The 15,633-nt window shown below is 43.4% G+C and overlaps 1 protein-coding gene across 1 annotated transcript; it reads left to right on the forward strand.

Moving 5' to 3' along the window:
* Positions 1–1,221: 1,221 nt before the first annotated feature.
* Positions 1,222–3,214, forward strand: LOC126991917 (uncharacterized). The gene is made up of 8 exons (XM_050850593.1): positions 1,222–1,302; positions 1,483–1,597; positions 1,700–1,831; positions 1,987–2,058; positions 2,181–2,249; positions 2,359–2,454; positions 2,659–2,715; positions 2,856–3,214. The coding sequence occupies exons 1-8, from the start codon at positions 1,222–1,224 to the stop codon at positions 3,056–3,058; spliced, it is 825 nt and encodes a 274-aa protein (XP_050706550.1). The 3' UTR covers positions 3,059–3,214.
* Positions 3,215–15,633: the final 12,419 nt, after the last annotated feature.

A 15,633-nucleotide genomic window follows, 5' to 3' on the forward strand; every position in this document is an offset into this window, starting at 1 on the left:
TACTATGGATGCGATAAGTGTACACAAAAAGGAGTTTGGTATGGAAGGCTTACCTATCAGGAAATTGATAATATTGTCTTGCGCACTAATGAGTCATTTAGAGACCAGATTCAAGAAGAGCACCATTGTGGGGTTTCCCCTTTTACAGCTCTTCCTGTGGATCTAATAAAATCATTTCAATAGATTACATGCATCAAGCCTGCCTTGGTGTGATGAGGCGCTTACTCCTGATATGGATAAAAGGAAAAAAAGAAACTAGGATTACGCAGAGGCATGTTGAATAAATCAACAAGAAACTCTTAGAAATGCAACAGTTTGTCCTCAGCAACTTTGCACGAAAACCTAGAAGCCCTCTGGAAATTGACAGATGGAAGGCAACCGAATTCAGACAGTTTTTGTTGTATACTGTCAAACTTGTTCTTAAAGGCAGCCTAAGAGGTGACCTTTATGCTCATTTTATGACTCTTTCTGTTGCTCTGTGCATTCTTGTGTCACCAAGACTTATTCAGATGCATAAGGGCTATGCTCACCAACTACTGGTGTATTTTGTTAAACGAGGTCGGGAACTCTATGGCAATGAGTTCTTAGTGTACAATGTCCATAGCATGCTTAACCTTGCAGAAGATGCTGGTTGGTTTGGAAGCTTGGATGTCTGTGCAGCATTTCCATTTGAGAACTATCTGTATAAACTGAAGAAAATGGTTAGATCAGGAAAAAATGCTTTATCACAAGTTGTAAAAAGAATTCATGAACTGGAGAATGACCCAGGTGAAATGAAACCTGCAAAGTTTAAGAAAATCATCTGCACTAACAAACCTGACAATACATATATTTTGGATGATTCATCTTGTTGTGAAGCAGTGGCCTTATCACACCAAAGAGATGATGAAGGAAACCAGAAAATACTGTGCAGAGTGTACAACAGAACAGAATCAGCATTTAATGACCCATGTGATTCCAAGATTATTGGAGTTTATCAGATAAATACAGCAAAAAGTTATATGAAATTTATTAAAAAAAGCGACCTAAAAACAAAGGCAATTATGGTACATAGTAGAAGTGGAAGACACACAAAAATCCTAGCAATACTGCATGAATTCTGAAAACTATCAGGTGAGGAAACTTTTAAGTAGAAAAGTTTGAATGTTAAATGGTTACAGTGTAGAATTTGCTGCCTGTGATCATGGAAATGTATCATTAATTTTAAATATATTTTAACAGATGTCATTTGTAGTTGTGGAGTTTCTGGATGAAAAGGCAGTTGAAGTTGTTCCCAAGTCATGGATAATGCATAAAGAAAAAGTGAGTTTCCCTTTAAAGATGTTGATGGTGCATGCTAACGGGTTTAAGGAGTAACAGACAGATGATCTTGCTCGTTATACAAATACTCTCTGACAGTTAAGATATAAGTACTTGAAATATAAATCTTGGTTTTGTATATGCATCGTTGATATTAACAGTGTGCTAATCTTTTAATTTCAGGGTCTGTTTTGTTACTGGCCTCCAGGGGCAGGTGCTGCAGCCAAGGTGAAAAAGGAAGAAATCCCAGATAAAGAAAAATGGAATTCATACGAGATAAGGATTTTTTCATCTGCAGGTATGACAGGTGTAAATTATTATTAACATCTGAATAATTTTATGCTTGTAATGCCATGTATGAAAATTTAAACTACATACGTAAAAATTTTTTGCGCCACAGAAACCTACAGCAAGGCCCAGGAACTGTCCAGGAGAGCAGAGGTTACGTCAAATGTTGAAACAGAACCTGAAGGTCCAAAAAGCAGAGCTACCAAAAAGCCTGCTAGATATGACTTCTCAGATGAAGCTGATGGTAAGATTTTTCTTATACGTTATTATATTCTTTGGTTTGTAATAGCTTATGCTGGCAATTGAACAGAATGGTTTGTTCATATATGTGTCCTTAATTAATTCATTATGACAACAAGACAAACTCAAAATGACTAGTATGCTCGTAAACTTATACAGATGAAGGCGATAATCCTGAGTTCTCCCACACTCCATCTGTAGCTGTTCTGCCACAATCTCCTCACCTAAATGGTAAGCATGTTTTTTTTTTCTATATTGCACGAAACTTTTGCCAGTATGTGTGCGAATATGTTCACAATTCCATGAGTTAAGAACCACAACATACAGTGAATTTGTACCCAATTACCTTTCAGTTGGACTTTCCAAAACAAGCTCGCATCATACCAAACACTCAGTTGTTCATGAAAGATTTTCCTCCCCAGGTATGTATGACAACAAAGCTTGTATTTACAAATTTCTGTCTTTGGGGAAACTTTCACCATAGTAGTTATATAAGTTCCACTATTATTTTTATTACCATTTTCCCTACAGAATGGTCTGATGCATCCTTCAAAACCAGATCCTCATCACGGTCCTCAGAAATAATACATGTTAACGCACAAGATTTGAAAAAAAAATACACATCAGGTAATTTTAATTTGTATGATATGTAAACGAAATCCATATCCTTATGATTATACAAAGTGATTTATTTTCATTCACCTCATCTCAGGGTAGACCTAAACTGCAATGCTGATATATGAAATTAACAGAAACACACACACACACACACACACACACACACACACACACACACACACAAGGTGCTTATACACATTAAATTTCTGACAGCTTCATCAGACCGAGGTGCAACAGAACTTGTACCTGTTTCACAGACAGAGTTTGCAGGTAGAGCATGCCTTCATTGTTTACGTATTAAGTGTATTTAAAATTAAAACTTGCATTTTTTTCATAGTCTGCCAGTGACAGTAACAATCAACCTTCTAGAAATATTACTTTGTGACTGAAAATCTTTCTTCCTGATGCAGAGTTCAAGAGCGCTGTAATGGCAAACTTCAAGACAATCCAGGAAAACCAGCGGCTGATGTTAAGCTGCCTACAGTCTTCTTCCAGTGGGCTAGGGGATGATGTGGAGGATGTACTGCCAGCTCTAGTAAGCAGCTTGGAGGAACTGGATGACCTAAACTCTAAATTGGCTGATCAATCTTTCAAAAGGAATTTGGTAAAATAAAAATGTATAAATTTGAATATGAGAAAGTTTCATGATATTTTGAATATTGATATAAGATTATTTTTGTCTTGAAGAATCATATCTTCTTGTATTTATGGTCCTACTATTATTTGTTGCAGACACTGTATTTGTCATCTTTTGGAGGGCACAGCCTTGGCGATGCTGTCCGGAGGATTTTAAAAGCTTGGAACTAATTCCGTGTGGTCGTTTTACAGCCTCAAAGGAAAGAAAGGAAGCTACCATTTAGTGATCTTCCCATCTGCAAAGTTATCATCAGTAAGTGTGCAAATTGCTTGTTTTCATCTGACTCAAAGCAGTATATGTAGTAATGTTATGAAAATAGTGTGTCCTATGTGACACTAAAACAAAATTTGTCTGACATTCATATGCTTTGGTTTCTTTACCCAAAGGAGCATGCATGAGAACCTACAAAGAAGCAAAAACCTCTGCAGTGGAGCATCAAATTAGTGAGGCCCTGAAGCATGCTCCTAAGAGGAAAGGTATTAAAATACAAATTGAGTTCAGATCCTCATTTCTCCAGTTTTGCTATTCCTCTCAACTTAGTAAGAAGTCTTTATTTTTAAAATTAGTGAACACACACACACACAACCAGCTCCTTATATATATATATATATATATATATATATATATATATATATATATATATATATATATATATATATATATATATATATATATATATATATATATATATATATATATATATATATATATATATATATATATATATATATATATATATATGTATATATATATATATATATATATATGTATATATATATATATATATGTATATATATATATATATATACATATATATATATATATATATATATACATATATACACACAACATATATACATATATATATTGTATATATATATATATATATATATATATATACAATATATATTTGTATATATATATATATATATATATATATATATATATATATATATATATATATATATATATATATATATATATATATATATATATATATATATATAATAAATCTTGTATGCAGTGTCAGTGTGCTGAGTAAACTGCTTCTTCCTGCAGGAACTCTGAGCAAAAGAGATGGCATTTTTTGTAGAAGAGTCAAATTCCTCTGACTAGCTGCAGTTGAAATGAGAAGATGCTAAGTACAGTCTTCTTTCTTCCTCTGTTGACATTTCCGTCCACCACCATCTCCTCCAGCTGCTCTTTCTCCTGATGCCCCCTTCACTTGTCCTGCCAGCGCAGCAGGGTCTCCTCATCGGTGCCTGCCTGCAACTCCATGTCCATCATTCTCCTTCCCATGTAGTCTTCATCTCCTGAATGGTACTTTTTTTTGCTAAAATAAATTTCTCTATTTCAAGTATAGACTTTTATTTATGACAATTATATATATATATATATATATATATATATATATATATATATATATATATATATATATATATACACACACACACACACACACACACATACACACACACACACACATATATATATATATATATATAAGAATAAAGTAAAGTGCTCCACAAGTGGAATTAAGGGACTTTTTTGATGTGCATTTCGACGTTCTTTTCCACGTCGATTGTGTCGACATCTACGTGAAATCACGTGAAATATAACGTCCCTTGGCTAAACAATAGCGTTACGTGACCGCCACGGTGGCGACGACGTGATTTGTTTGCTGGGTCAGTTCTTACTCTAACCCGAGAGCAGGATTCCACTGCGTTCCACTCTGGCAGGTGGCTATATTCTTCAGCATGCCCCACCATCGAGTTGTTTGTCCTGTGGTTCTGCATGTCATTCTTCTGTGTTCAGTAATCCTCCTTATCCCTCATGCAGTTCCTACACAGTATACTAACCCAATGGGCACGGCACGTGAATTCGATGTGGATTATTCATGGATTTCTGGCGAATCTTGAGTAATGCAAGTATTCACTAAATTTCCCAATGTCTTCTTTCCACATGGATAACTGGTTACCAGATTCACGAATAACTGGAAAAAGAAATCACGTGATTTCTTTTTAGCAATTTACACACGCATTAATCTGTACTTGAATTAATGTGTGATAATACATTACTAAAATGGTATTCTACGTTAATTATATACTTTTGTTAACATTAAATTTAAAATAAAATAGTAAAAATATGGTCGTTCAGAACATTATACATCCAATTTGATTAATTTTATTGTTATATTTCATCTGTAGCCTACTAATGATAATCCATATATTCGCAACCTCTCATACATATATATAGGCTACAAAATTTTGAGCTGCCCGCTAAATCAAATAGCTCACCTGGTTGCCAGCAATGCACCATGCAAAGTCATCAGAAACACGGAGATTAAAATTCGAGTATTCATCTCTCTCTCTCTCTCTCTCTCTGATGTATTTATTTTCTTACATCAATAAATTATTTTAATTTGAATTTGAATTTTTCTATTGTTGTCCGTAAATGCTGGTGCAAACCACAGTAATCATATTATGTATTATGAAATACTTTAGGTATTGTTGGAATATATTAAGGAAATTATCTACCATAGTAAGCCAAAAATAATAGGGCGAGGGAGTTTGCAGCACCGCTGCCGGATGGTCTGTCATGTGGTCGTGCTAGTCAATAAAGTTGAAGCGAAAAAACTGGGGGAAAGACAGGGACACTTCAGGAAGTCTCAGCTGTTTTGGAGCCTTTCGTATTGTGCTAGCAAACAGCAGGTATGTAGTGATGGTCTAAGTGTGAGGATTACCTGTAAGCAAAGTGTAGGATGTCAGTGGAGGTACAAGAAAGGAAGAGCGTGATTGAGAGAGGTTGACAAGAATTTTAGGCGGAGTGAATCTAGTCCTAGATCGAGTGTTTCTTCATCTGCCTCTAGGGGCGTGAGTTGCAGCGGCCAAAAGGAGAAAGACGCCTGTCTGCCCCTACGGTAGTGATAGGTGTGCTCGTCACCCTTATCCAGAGATGACCACCGGGTGGAGTGGAGTAAGTGGGGCCTGAGTGAGTGAGCCCTTACCTGGTTGGGCCCTGAGGGAACCTCACAATGGCTAAGCACGCCAGCCCGGAAATTTTTAAAAGAACAGAGGACTATAAACTGAAGAAATGGCTGGAAAGTGTGCTATACACCCAAAGTATGTACAAACATTTGTAGTACTAATACGAACACTCAAACACTGGTGGTCTGAGTTTGTAAAAATTCTCAATGATTTGGTAAAAATCTAAGCTCCTTTTTAAAAAAAAAAAGTTCCCAGGTGGTAGGTATCATCAGAGCTTATGTGCCCCTAAACTCTATGCCTCAAAAATGCCTTAACAATTTATAAAAATAAAATTCCGGAGGGGCCTTACAGCGCCCAATTCTCAATCAGCTGGTAAAAAAATTAAGGAGACTTTTTTCAAGGCAAGGGAGGGCCCAGTCAGGGAAGGATCAGGGAGTCGTGTATGGGCTTCCTGGGCGTTCACTCTTTGTCCACGCAGGTTCCCCCTCCCACACACACACACACACACACACACACACACACACACACACACACTAATAATAATAACTTCAGGCTTCAGTTTTCTGGATCCGTCTCTTGGTTTAGGATTGTGTCAATCATCTAGTGGCTTAAAATTACCTAAATGTCACCATGATACCTAAATCTAGTTGCACATGAAACAAAAATTCCAAAAGATGCCACTATAAAAAAAAAAAAAAAAAAAAATGGAAGCTGAAAACCCCCCGCTGAGGGGAGTTCCTTGCCGTGGTAGCGGGGTTTGAAGCCTGGTCGGCAGCACCACCCACTTAGGTGGTCCGTCCACCTCTGTAGGGCTTGCTGCTTTGTCGGCCAGAGTGGGACTAACACTCCCCTGTCACTACTGGTAATGGAGGCTTTTTCTACCAGTGGTGACGTATGCCTGCCTGACTACCATCAAGGGCATGGCTGAGCCTCCCCACGTGTTTGCTGTGTGCGTGGCGTCCTGCACACTCCCGCGCCTCTCGTCTGGGAGTTGAGTCCACTGCGGGCAGGGGTGTTCCTTCGGTGGACAACACGCCCTTTGCGGGGAGTGGGCTGGGGGCAAGACGGGTGGTCTTGTGTGGCCCTGCCTTATCAATCGGCTGGTCATGCGTTGGCTAGGGTCAAGTGGCTGTTGTCTGGTGGCACCGCAACGGTCCTGCGGCTGCCGCCTCACACCAGGCAGCTGCCATTGTATACTTCCCCCACTACTTCCTGAGGCTGCTGTGAGCTGTTTCGCTCCAGCATTAGCCTCCCCATGTTGGGCCCTGTGGTGGGTGGGGGGCCAAGTGAAATAATTGTCACCTTTTATGGCATCTAAATCCCCGAATTTACCTCGGCCTACATCCCTACCTGACCTCCGACCGTCCCCGAAACCTCTTCTCGGCTCTTCCCTATCGTGCCACCCTGGAGCCGGTTTCAGGCTCCGAGGGTACTTTGGGGGCATCTGCCTCTTCTTTCTTAACTCCAGATTCGGTGGCTCCTGGACCAAGAGCCGGAAGCAGGACCAAAGAATGCGCCAGTCTCGCAGAGTTCTCGCTGAGGTCCTGCCCGGTCTATTTGAATCTGTATCCTGCGACAAATACATCACCGTAAAGTCCTTAGATGGTCGATCTGTTAATGATCTCGACATTTTCGAGGGGTCCACCGTGAACTTCATAGACTTGCGGCAGAGAGCCGAAGATGCTTCCGCAGGGAGATGCAGCCTTCTTGTGGAAGTCTCTTCTCCTGAAGAGAGTGGAAAGACTCGTGCCCTCACCTCAGTTCCTGGGGCTGCAGTATCATGTGCCCCCATACCATGAACCAATCGCGCGGCGTGGTATTTTCAAGAGACCTCCTTCGTTACTGGAGGAGCGCTCTGGTTAAGGAACTCGAGGAGTATGACGTTGTTGCGGTGAGGCGTGTCCACGTTGAAAGAAGAAGGAGCACTGACACCTCACACCTACACTATTCATAACTTTTAATCGGCTAGAGCTCCCTGTGAACTGTAAAATTGGCATGGTTAAACCTTCACGTGAAACCATATGTCCCAAAACCCCAGACGTTGTTTCCATTGCCAGTTATAAGGACATGTGACTCGGACATGCCAGCCGCCTGCAGAATGGTCTCCCTTGGGGCATGCGTCACCTGCGGTAGGGATGACCATGGTGAGGAGTGCCTGGGCCCTGTTCGCTGGTGCTACCACTGTGCCGAGCCCCATCCAGCTTCATCGAAAAGAGTGTGATCGCCTTAGATTTGAGAGAGGTGCCACTATTCGAAATAAAGAGAAATTGTCTTTGTAGAGGCAAAGGACTCGCCCTACTAGGCTGTCTAGTCCTGGTAGAACCTATGCCTCAGTTCTCCAGTCACACGCTCAACGCCGTCTCAAAACCTCCCAGGATATGTCGTGCCCTGCAGCTCCCGTCGTTTCTGTGTCGACGCCTTTACCTGAAATCACACCAAATCGTGTCCCGCTCCGAACAGAGCCACAACAACAGAAACGTTCACGCAGTGAGGAGTCTCCTCGATGAGACTCCCTCTATAAGCTGCAAACCCGGCGCCAGTTGTAGGATCGCCGGAGGTACCCTGTCAAATGGCTGCTGCCGCCGTCCCCAGGCCAGCTGCTCCGGCTGTCTGTGGGCTGGAGTCTGCTGGTGCTCAGGCTTGCGGTGCGTCGCTGCCGGCGCCTGTGGCCCTCAACCTCCGAGAGAGTCTTTCTCCTGGGACCTCCTGGCTGCCTCCTCTGCTGCTACCCCAGGAGTGGAGGATTGCTTGGGAGAGGCGGGAGGGAAGACGCTGCAGCAGTCGCGGGCAGGAGGGCAGTTGAATGCCCCCAGCCTGCCAATCGGTCTGCGGTACATATGGTATCGCAACCAGCTACAGCTCGACCATGGGTCCTTTAATGAAGGGTGATGGCCCTTTAAGTGTTGAACTCCAGTAGGTGCAGGGCGATTCCTCTCCGGAAGAGCCCCAAAGCACCTCACTAAGTAATCATCTTCAATATCGTGCAGTGGAACTGCCGTGTGTCTGCGTGCCAATCTGGGAAGAGTTGCTCAGTCTATAGCCTGGGTTATTCCCTCGGTATGCATGATGCATTCAGGAGACCATGGTAGGAGAAAGTACCTTTTGGGCCTCCTGGTTACCATATTTTATATTCTTATCCTCTACAAGACCAAGGGAATCGTGGCGGCAGTGCCATACTGGTCCGCCGTGATATCCCTTCACGCGTAAGGTTGTCAGCTCCCTTCCAGGCGGGTCAGCATCCAGCTCTTTTCTCCCACGACAGTACACAGTTTCAGCTTATACCTTCCCTCCAAGCGCTCGCGTAGAGAGGAGGGATCTTGATAACTTGATCGCTGATCTTCCTGCCCCTTTCCTCTTTACTAGGCGATGTGGAATGGCCGTCATCCACTGGGGAGATCAAATCCACTAACCTCGAGGCGTGATGCTGGCATCTGTGGTAGAAGATGAGGAACTGGGAGTTCTTAATTCTGAGATATGACGCACTTCCATAGCCAAACGGGTATTTTTACGGCTATCGATGTGTCTTTCGGTGTTTTTAATATTATTTTAGATTTCAACTGGAAGGTTTTACTGAACTTGCATGGAAGTGACCACTTCCCTATTGTTTTATAGTCAGCCAAGGGCGAACCACGCACTCGCCTCCTCCCACGCTGGCGTATAGATAAAGCCAGACTGGCAACTCTTCGCAACAGCTAAGTCTCCACTGCACGGTCTTTTAGATGACTTCAGCAGCACTGGCGAAGTGGGCGGTGGCATATTTTACTACCTTACTACACTCGGCAGCCATATTAGCAGTTCCAAAGACGTCTGGTCACTTTCCAGACGTCCCATGCCTTGTGGACCCCTGGAGTGCGCTGCTTCTGGTAGGAAGGCAAACGAGCCGCTTTCACGCCTTCTGCTGACATCGTGGAGATCCACATTACTTAGAAGCCTTCAAACGGCAGGTGTTCTTATGCCCGGACGGGTCCTTAAAGAGGCCCGTCGTGCTTCAGGAAGGCATACGTATCCACCCTAAAACAAGGAGACGTCCCTAGCGCAGGTATGGAAAACGAGGAGGAAAATCTCTGGGAAATATACTGTCCCTTCCTCCTGTCCTGTCAGAAGCAGGCAGGAACGTGGCCGAACCTATTGCAGCGTTTCAAGTCCTGCCCAACATTTTACAATGGTATCTAGGAAAGACACTACATCTCCTTCGACGCCATCGTCGGCGCTTGGAGTCTGCTGGCCTCAGTTTTGCTTCTAATAACGGCGAGTCGTATAATGCCCTTTTTCTAGTCTTGAACCCGTTCAGCTCTAAACCAGTGCCATGACTCGTCACCAGGTCCCGATGACATCCCATACTCCTTTTACGTCATATTCTGACGAATCACTTATGTTTTTATTGTCTCTTTTTATTAGACCTTTGTATAACGGTGATTATCCGTCTTCTGGAGCGTTGCCACATATTACTGCAATCCCTAAGCCTGGAAAGGACCACCGGCAGGCAACAAATTACCGTCCCATATCACTCACTTCATGCCTTTGCAAGGTTATGGAGAAGATGCAGAATGGGCGGCTCATGTGGTACTTAGAGAAAGGGAATATTTTATCACTGGCAAGTACAATATGGTTTTCGCAAATGCGATCCACCTCAGACGCCCTTCTATCTTTGAGTCATCTATATGTGAGGCCTTCTGCCTCCAACCAACACCAAGTTACAGTGTTCTTTGATTTGGAAAAAGGTATGACACTGCCTGGCGTCATGGCATCTTACTTTCCCTCCATGAGTTTGGTCTTCGTGGTCCGGCTCCCTGGATTTTTATCAAACAGTTTTTATCGAATCGTTTCTTGAGGGTGAGGGTTGGAGACATGCACTCTGATGCTCTTCTTTAGAAGATGGTGTGCCGCAAGGGAGTATTCTCAGTGTTACTCTTCTTCGCCGTGGCCATCAACAGCGCTATTAGTGTACTACCAGAAGGAGTCCGAGGTGAGTTTATGTCGAGATGACCTGTCCATCTCAGTCTCTGGATCCAGGATGTCACTGATAGAAAGAACGAAAATTACAGTTGGCACTTAACAGGATATCCACGGGCTGAAACTCAAGGTTTTCGGTTCTCCCAAACTAAGACTGTGGCCATGCACTTCTGCTGTATTCATGGGAGTCCACCGGACCCAGACCTATACTTCTACGGTCGCAGAATCTCAGTGTGGAGGAGACCTGATTTCTTGGCTGATATTCGATGCAAGGCCGACTTGGGTCCCTCACCTCCGGTATATCAAGGCAACTTGTTTGAAGGCAATTAACCTCCTTAGAGTTTTAGCCTGATACCTCTTTGGGGTGCGGATCGCCAGACCTCCTCATGTTGCACAGATCACTTATACTTCCGAAACTGGAGTATGGGTGCGAGATATATTCATCTGCGTCGGATGCTCGTCTCCGCATGTTGGACTCTGTGCATCATGCTGGGGTCCGTCTTGGCAACAGGAGCCTTTAGGTCAGTGTCCGATTGCTAGTATGTTAGTGGATGCTGGCATGCATTCCTTGACCTGCGCTGGAGGTCTTAATGCTGAGATGCTGGTATCGGACCCACCGCCTTCCAGATTCTGTGCCTTGTGTTACCGCTCTCCCAAGATTCTCGCTCGCGTGTATGACGCTCGGCCGAGTTTCCTCAAACCTTTGGATATAGGTGCAGTCACTTATGGCGGCGCAGCCTGGGCAGTTCCTCCATTCACTGTTTGTCCCCACCGCATCCCGAGGGTGGGCTATTGGCAGTTTCCCAGCGTAGAAGTGGTGTAGACCTATAACGACCAAAAGAGCTCCCTCCTGTTACACAGCACAGTCCTTATTTTTAGAGCACTTCTTCTCACGAGGGCTCTGTTCCTGTCTATACGGATGGGTCTAAGTCGGACACTGAGCAGGCTTCAGTGTCGTCTCTTCCCACCTTCTGCCGGGGCGTTAGCCTTCCTAGAGTGGCGTCAGTCTTTACGGCTGAAACTTCCGCTATCTTACTAGCTCTCAAAATTATGTTTAGTCTCCCCCAGAACTCCTTTTTACTGTTTATAGTGACTCGTAGCGCACTGGCTGCTATAGCGGCCCGTGATTACCGTCATCCCCTTATTTTATCGATTTTAGAATGGCTTTACTTATTAAACCGTCGAGGTAGTCGGGTGGCCTTTGCTGGGTCCCGGCCCATGTAGGGGTTCAGGGAACGAGCAGGCCGGATCGGCTGATGCAAGGCGGCGGCTACCCGGCCTGTCCCTGCTGCCGCACCTCACCTTCGCCCACTTCCCTGCAAAGACTTGTACCTTTCAACATCCGAGCCACCGCTGATAAGCGTGTGCCAGGCCAGATGGGAGGATATGATCACACTCACTCAAGATGGGGGAAGTCACGACCAGGCAAGACGTCCGTGGTCTTACTCCCACATAAAGTGTCGCAAAACGGAAATTGGGTTCTGGCCTGCCTGAGGACGGGTCACACACGCTACACACAAGGCTTCCTCATGTTGGGTGTGCAGCCTTACTACTATGACGACTGCTTTGGTCCCCATGACTGTCCGGAGCACTCTAAGCTGGTCGAGTGCCCCAGTCTGCAGGACCTGCGTGAGCAGTACCTCTCCCGGTGTCATGTAGATGGAAATTTTTCTCCTCTCCCCAATGCTGGGGAAAAGAAGCTCACCCCGGGATATGACGTCATGGGGTATTTGCGGAGGTGGGCGTTCTCCATCTCCTGTAGTCTTTAAACGCTGAAGTTAGCTCTTAATGGACCATTTTAGAACACTTTTTAATACCCTCAACATACTTTGGTCCATGGATAGATTTTCTAAACTAAGATTATTTTTACTAATTTGCTTTCCATTTTATTACGCACCTGGCGCCATATGACCCAAGATGTTGCGGCGCCACGAAGGAAATCCTGCAAATCAATCAATCAATCAATTTATGAAAACCCTGCCTGCACCTCACAAACGGGCAGCTATTTCATCAGATATTGATGTGCATTTTTCATAAATTTGGCCATTTTTTCCATCGTAAATTATTTTCATTTTCCTTCCTCCTAACCTAAACTAAAACGGTAATTTTTTACTTTAGCTACACCAGCAGAATAACGATGATGGTTTTATTATAGTTGAGGAGGTCTATAAATGTCCCTCAACTATAATATGAACCCGCAGATAGGGAAAACGTAGGTATTTTTTTTTTTTGTTTTTTAAAGGTCCAGTATAACCTGGCGCCTTAACCTTTTCATATCTATTTTCTTCCAAAACTGACATAAGTTATGGCGTATTCAAATATAAGATAAGCGTTGTTCATTACCCAAAAATCGTGGTAAGACGTCCCATATGTAGGCGAGTGATATTAGGTTATGCACCTGATCACCCCTTGATGTTAGTTTAAAGCGTTCTTAATGCTCCCCGACATGCCTTTTTTTAATACTTTAGCTGGCGGCCTTGTGCCTTCGCATGTCGGGTGGGGGTCAAAAGCGCAACGCCAAATCAACATCAAGGGATAGTCGGGTGCACATAACCTAACGCCACATATCACTGCCTACCTGGCCAGTTCTTGGCCACGGTTTTGGGGGTAATAGAACAACGCTATTTATATTTGAATACATGGCCGAAGCTCTCCTTTTGTCATTAAGACACCCATTTATTAAACAGGTCTAACACCTCTACACTCGAGAACCCCGTAAAGTAAGATAAATATTAAATTCAATTAATGCAATATCTTACCTTGTAATGGGGATAGAGACCCGGCGGGACACTTATAGAAACCTTAACCATAATGTAAGACTCAGTAAGGCAAAACAAGGCCGTAGGTAAGGTAATCTTTGGTGTAGCTAAAGTAAAATACTACCACTAAACTAATGAATCCTAATCTAAAACAATCTAAAATAACCCATCCTACCTAACTTAACCCAAATTACAGGCATGAAGGCAATTTTTTTTCATTTCCACCCAACCCAACCTAAAATAATCCTAACAAACCAAACCAAACCCAACCCACTAACCTAACCTGATTCAAGTATTGGGGTGGTGGTGAGGGCAAGTATTTTTTTACGAACCAAAAAATTGCCAATTTATAAATATAACATCGAAATCTATAAAAGAAGCAGAGTTTCAACCCGAAAATCCTAATCTGACCTCTGCTATAATAATTTGCAAAATATTTTAGGCCAAAGTATATACAAAGTTTAGATGATTGCCTTAATTATTGTTCACTAAACCAAACCCAAGATTTCCTAAGCTAACCCTAACCTAACCTTTTCCCTGGTGAAATTACTCGTTAGAAATGGAAGGAAGGGTTTGCCACCCCTTCCTTGTTCAAGTAGTCATTATGGGTAAAAGTGTAGAGTCCTTTCTCGGCGTTACTACTTGGTTTGTTTTTTTTCCTCAAAGTTTTCCAGCACCAACAAACTTTAAGACGTGGCGGGAAGGCGATGTTTTAGGGTGGAGGAAGCCAATATAGGGCAAATTTGGCAAGGACCCAAAAGTCTACTTCAGAAAAACTATAACATTTTTAGAGAAATTTCAAACAAGGAAGAAAAATCCCTATCTAGGGAAAATCCTCGATCATACAAATGGTGGCAACGCGGCGGAGCTCTAGAGTACCCCACATGAGGGGACTGGTGCTCCCAGCGACTCCAATTCCCTACCTAACGGAGGGCTGTGCCCCTCGATCCACTCCTACCTATTGGGGGGGGCTGCGCTCCCATCAGACCCACCCCTACTTTTGTTTTGTAAAGTAAACATGGAATTCAAAACACATCCGGAGCTACGCCCCTTCCCCCTGAACCCCTTGCCTATCTGGGGTACTGCGCCCCTCGACCTCTACCATTTGGTGGCTTTCACGCCCTCGTCCCCTCTACCTAATCCCAACTGATAGTCGTTTGGCCAAGTGCAACTTAAGGACTTGGGTTTAACTTGACCTAACTGAGTCATTTTGGTGCGTAACCTAGGGACTCTCAAGTTAAACTTAACGTAACATTAACTGATACCTTGTTTTAACCTACCATCACCAAGTACATGTAATGCATGGTAATGTTGTGATATATAGCTAAAGTAGGAATATAACCGTAATTATGAAATAGAGTACTCCAAGATGTTAGAATAGGCAATGTTAAGTAAAAAAAGGTAAAGTGGGTGTATTCGCAGTGGCTGCGCGTGGCTGGGTGGCACTCATCTCCATCCCATTAGCCCTTGAGCCTGTGGTGGGTAAGGCAAGAACCCGTTATCTCGGGACACATGGCTGCAAGGGAATGACATCCGGGTTTCCACAGTTTACCTTCCCCAGGTTTCCCAGGTACCGTTTATCGACCAACCCGAAAGGGATGGATGAACAGCTGGGTGGGCTGGGTACGCCGACTGCCCAGGCCGAGGATCGAACTCCGAAAACTGGGCTCCGCAGATTTGTAGCCAGGCATGCTGACCACTGCACCAACGGAGGCACTACATTATTGGGAAACTTCCATAGATGATGGTTTTCCTTTGGGAGCCTTTAAAAAAGTTTTTTATTTACCATAGACTTTTGAGTCTTGCCAATTTGCCCTTTTGGCTTCCCACACCCTAAACCTCACTTTCCTGC

The sequence above is a fragment of the Eriocheir sinensis genome, unplaced genomic scaffold (genome assembly GCF_024679095.1).
Source record: "Eriocheir sinensis breed Jianghai 21 unplaced genomic scaffold, ASM2467909v1 Scaffold362, whole genome shotgun sequence".
Classification (NCBI taxonomy): Eukaryota; Metazoa; Arthropoda; class Malacostraca; order Decapoda; family Varunidae; genus Eriocheir; species Eriocheir sinensis.

Coding starts and splice junctions, on each gene's coding strand:
- LOC126991917 (XM_050850593.1), top strand. CDS start 1,222: ATGTCATTTGTAGTTGTGGAGTTTCTGGATGAAAAGGCAGTTGAAGTT. Junction 2,250..2,358: donor TGAAAGATTTTCCTCCCCAG/GTATGTATGACA, acceptor TTTTCCCTACAG/AATGGTCTGATGCATCCTTC. Junction 2,716..2,855: donor TTCACAGACAGAGTTTGCAG/GTAGAGCATGCC, acceptor TTCCTGATGCAG/AGTTCAAGAGCGCTGTAATG.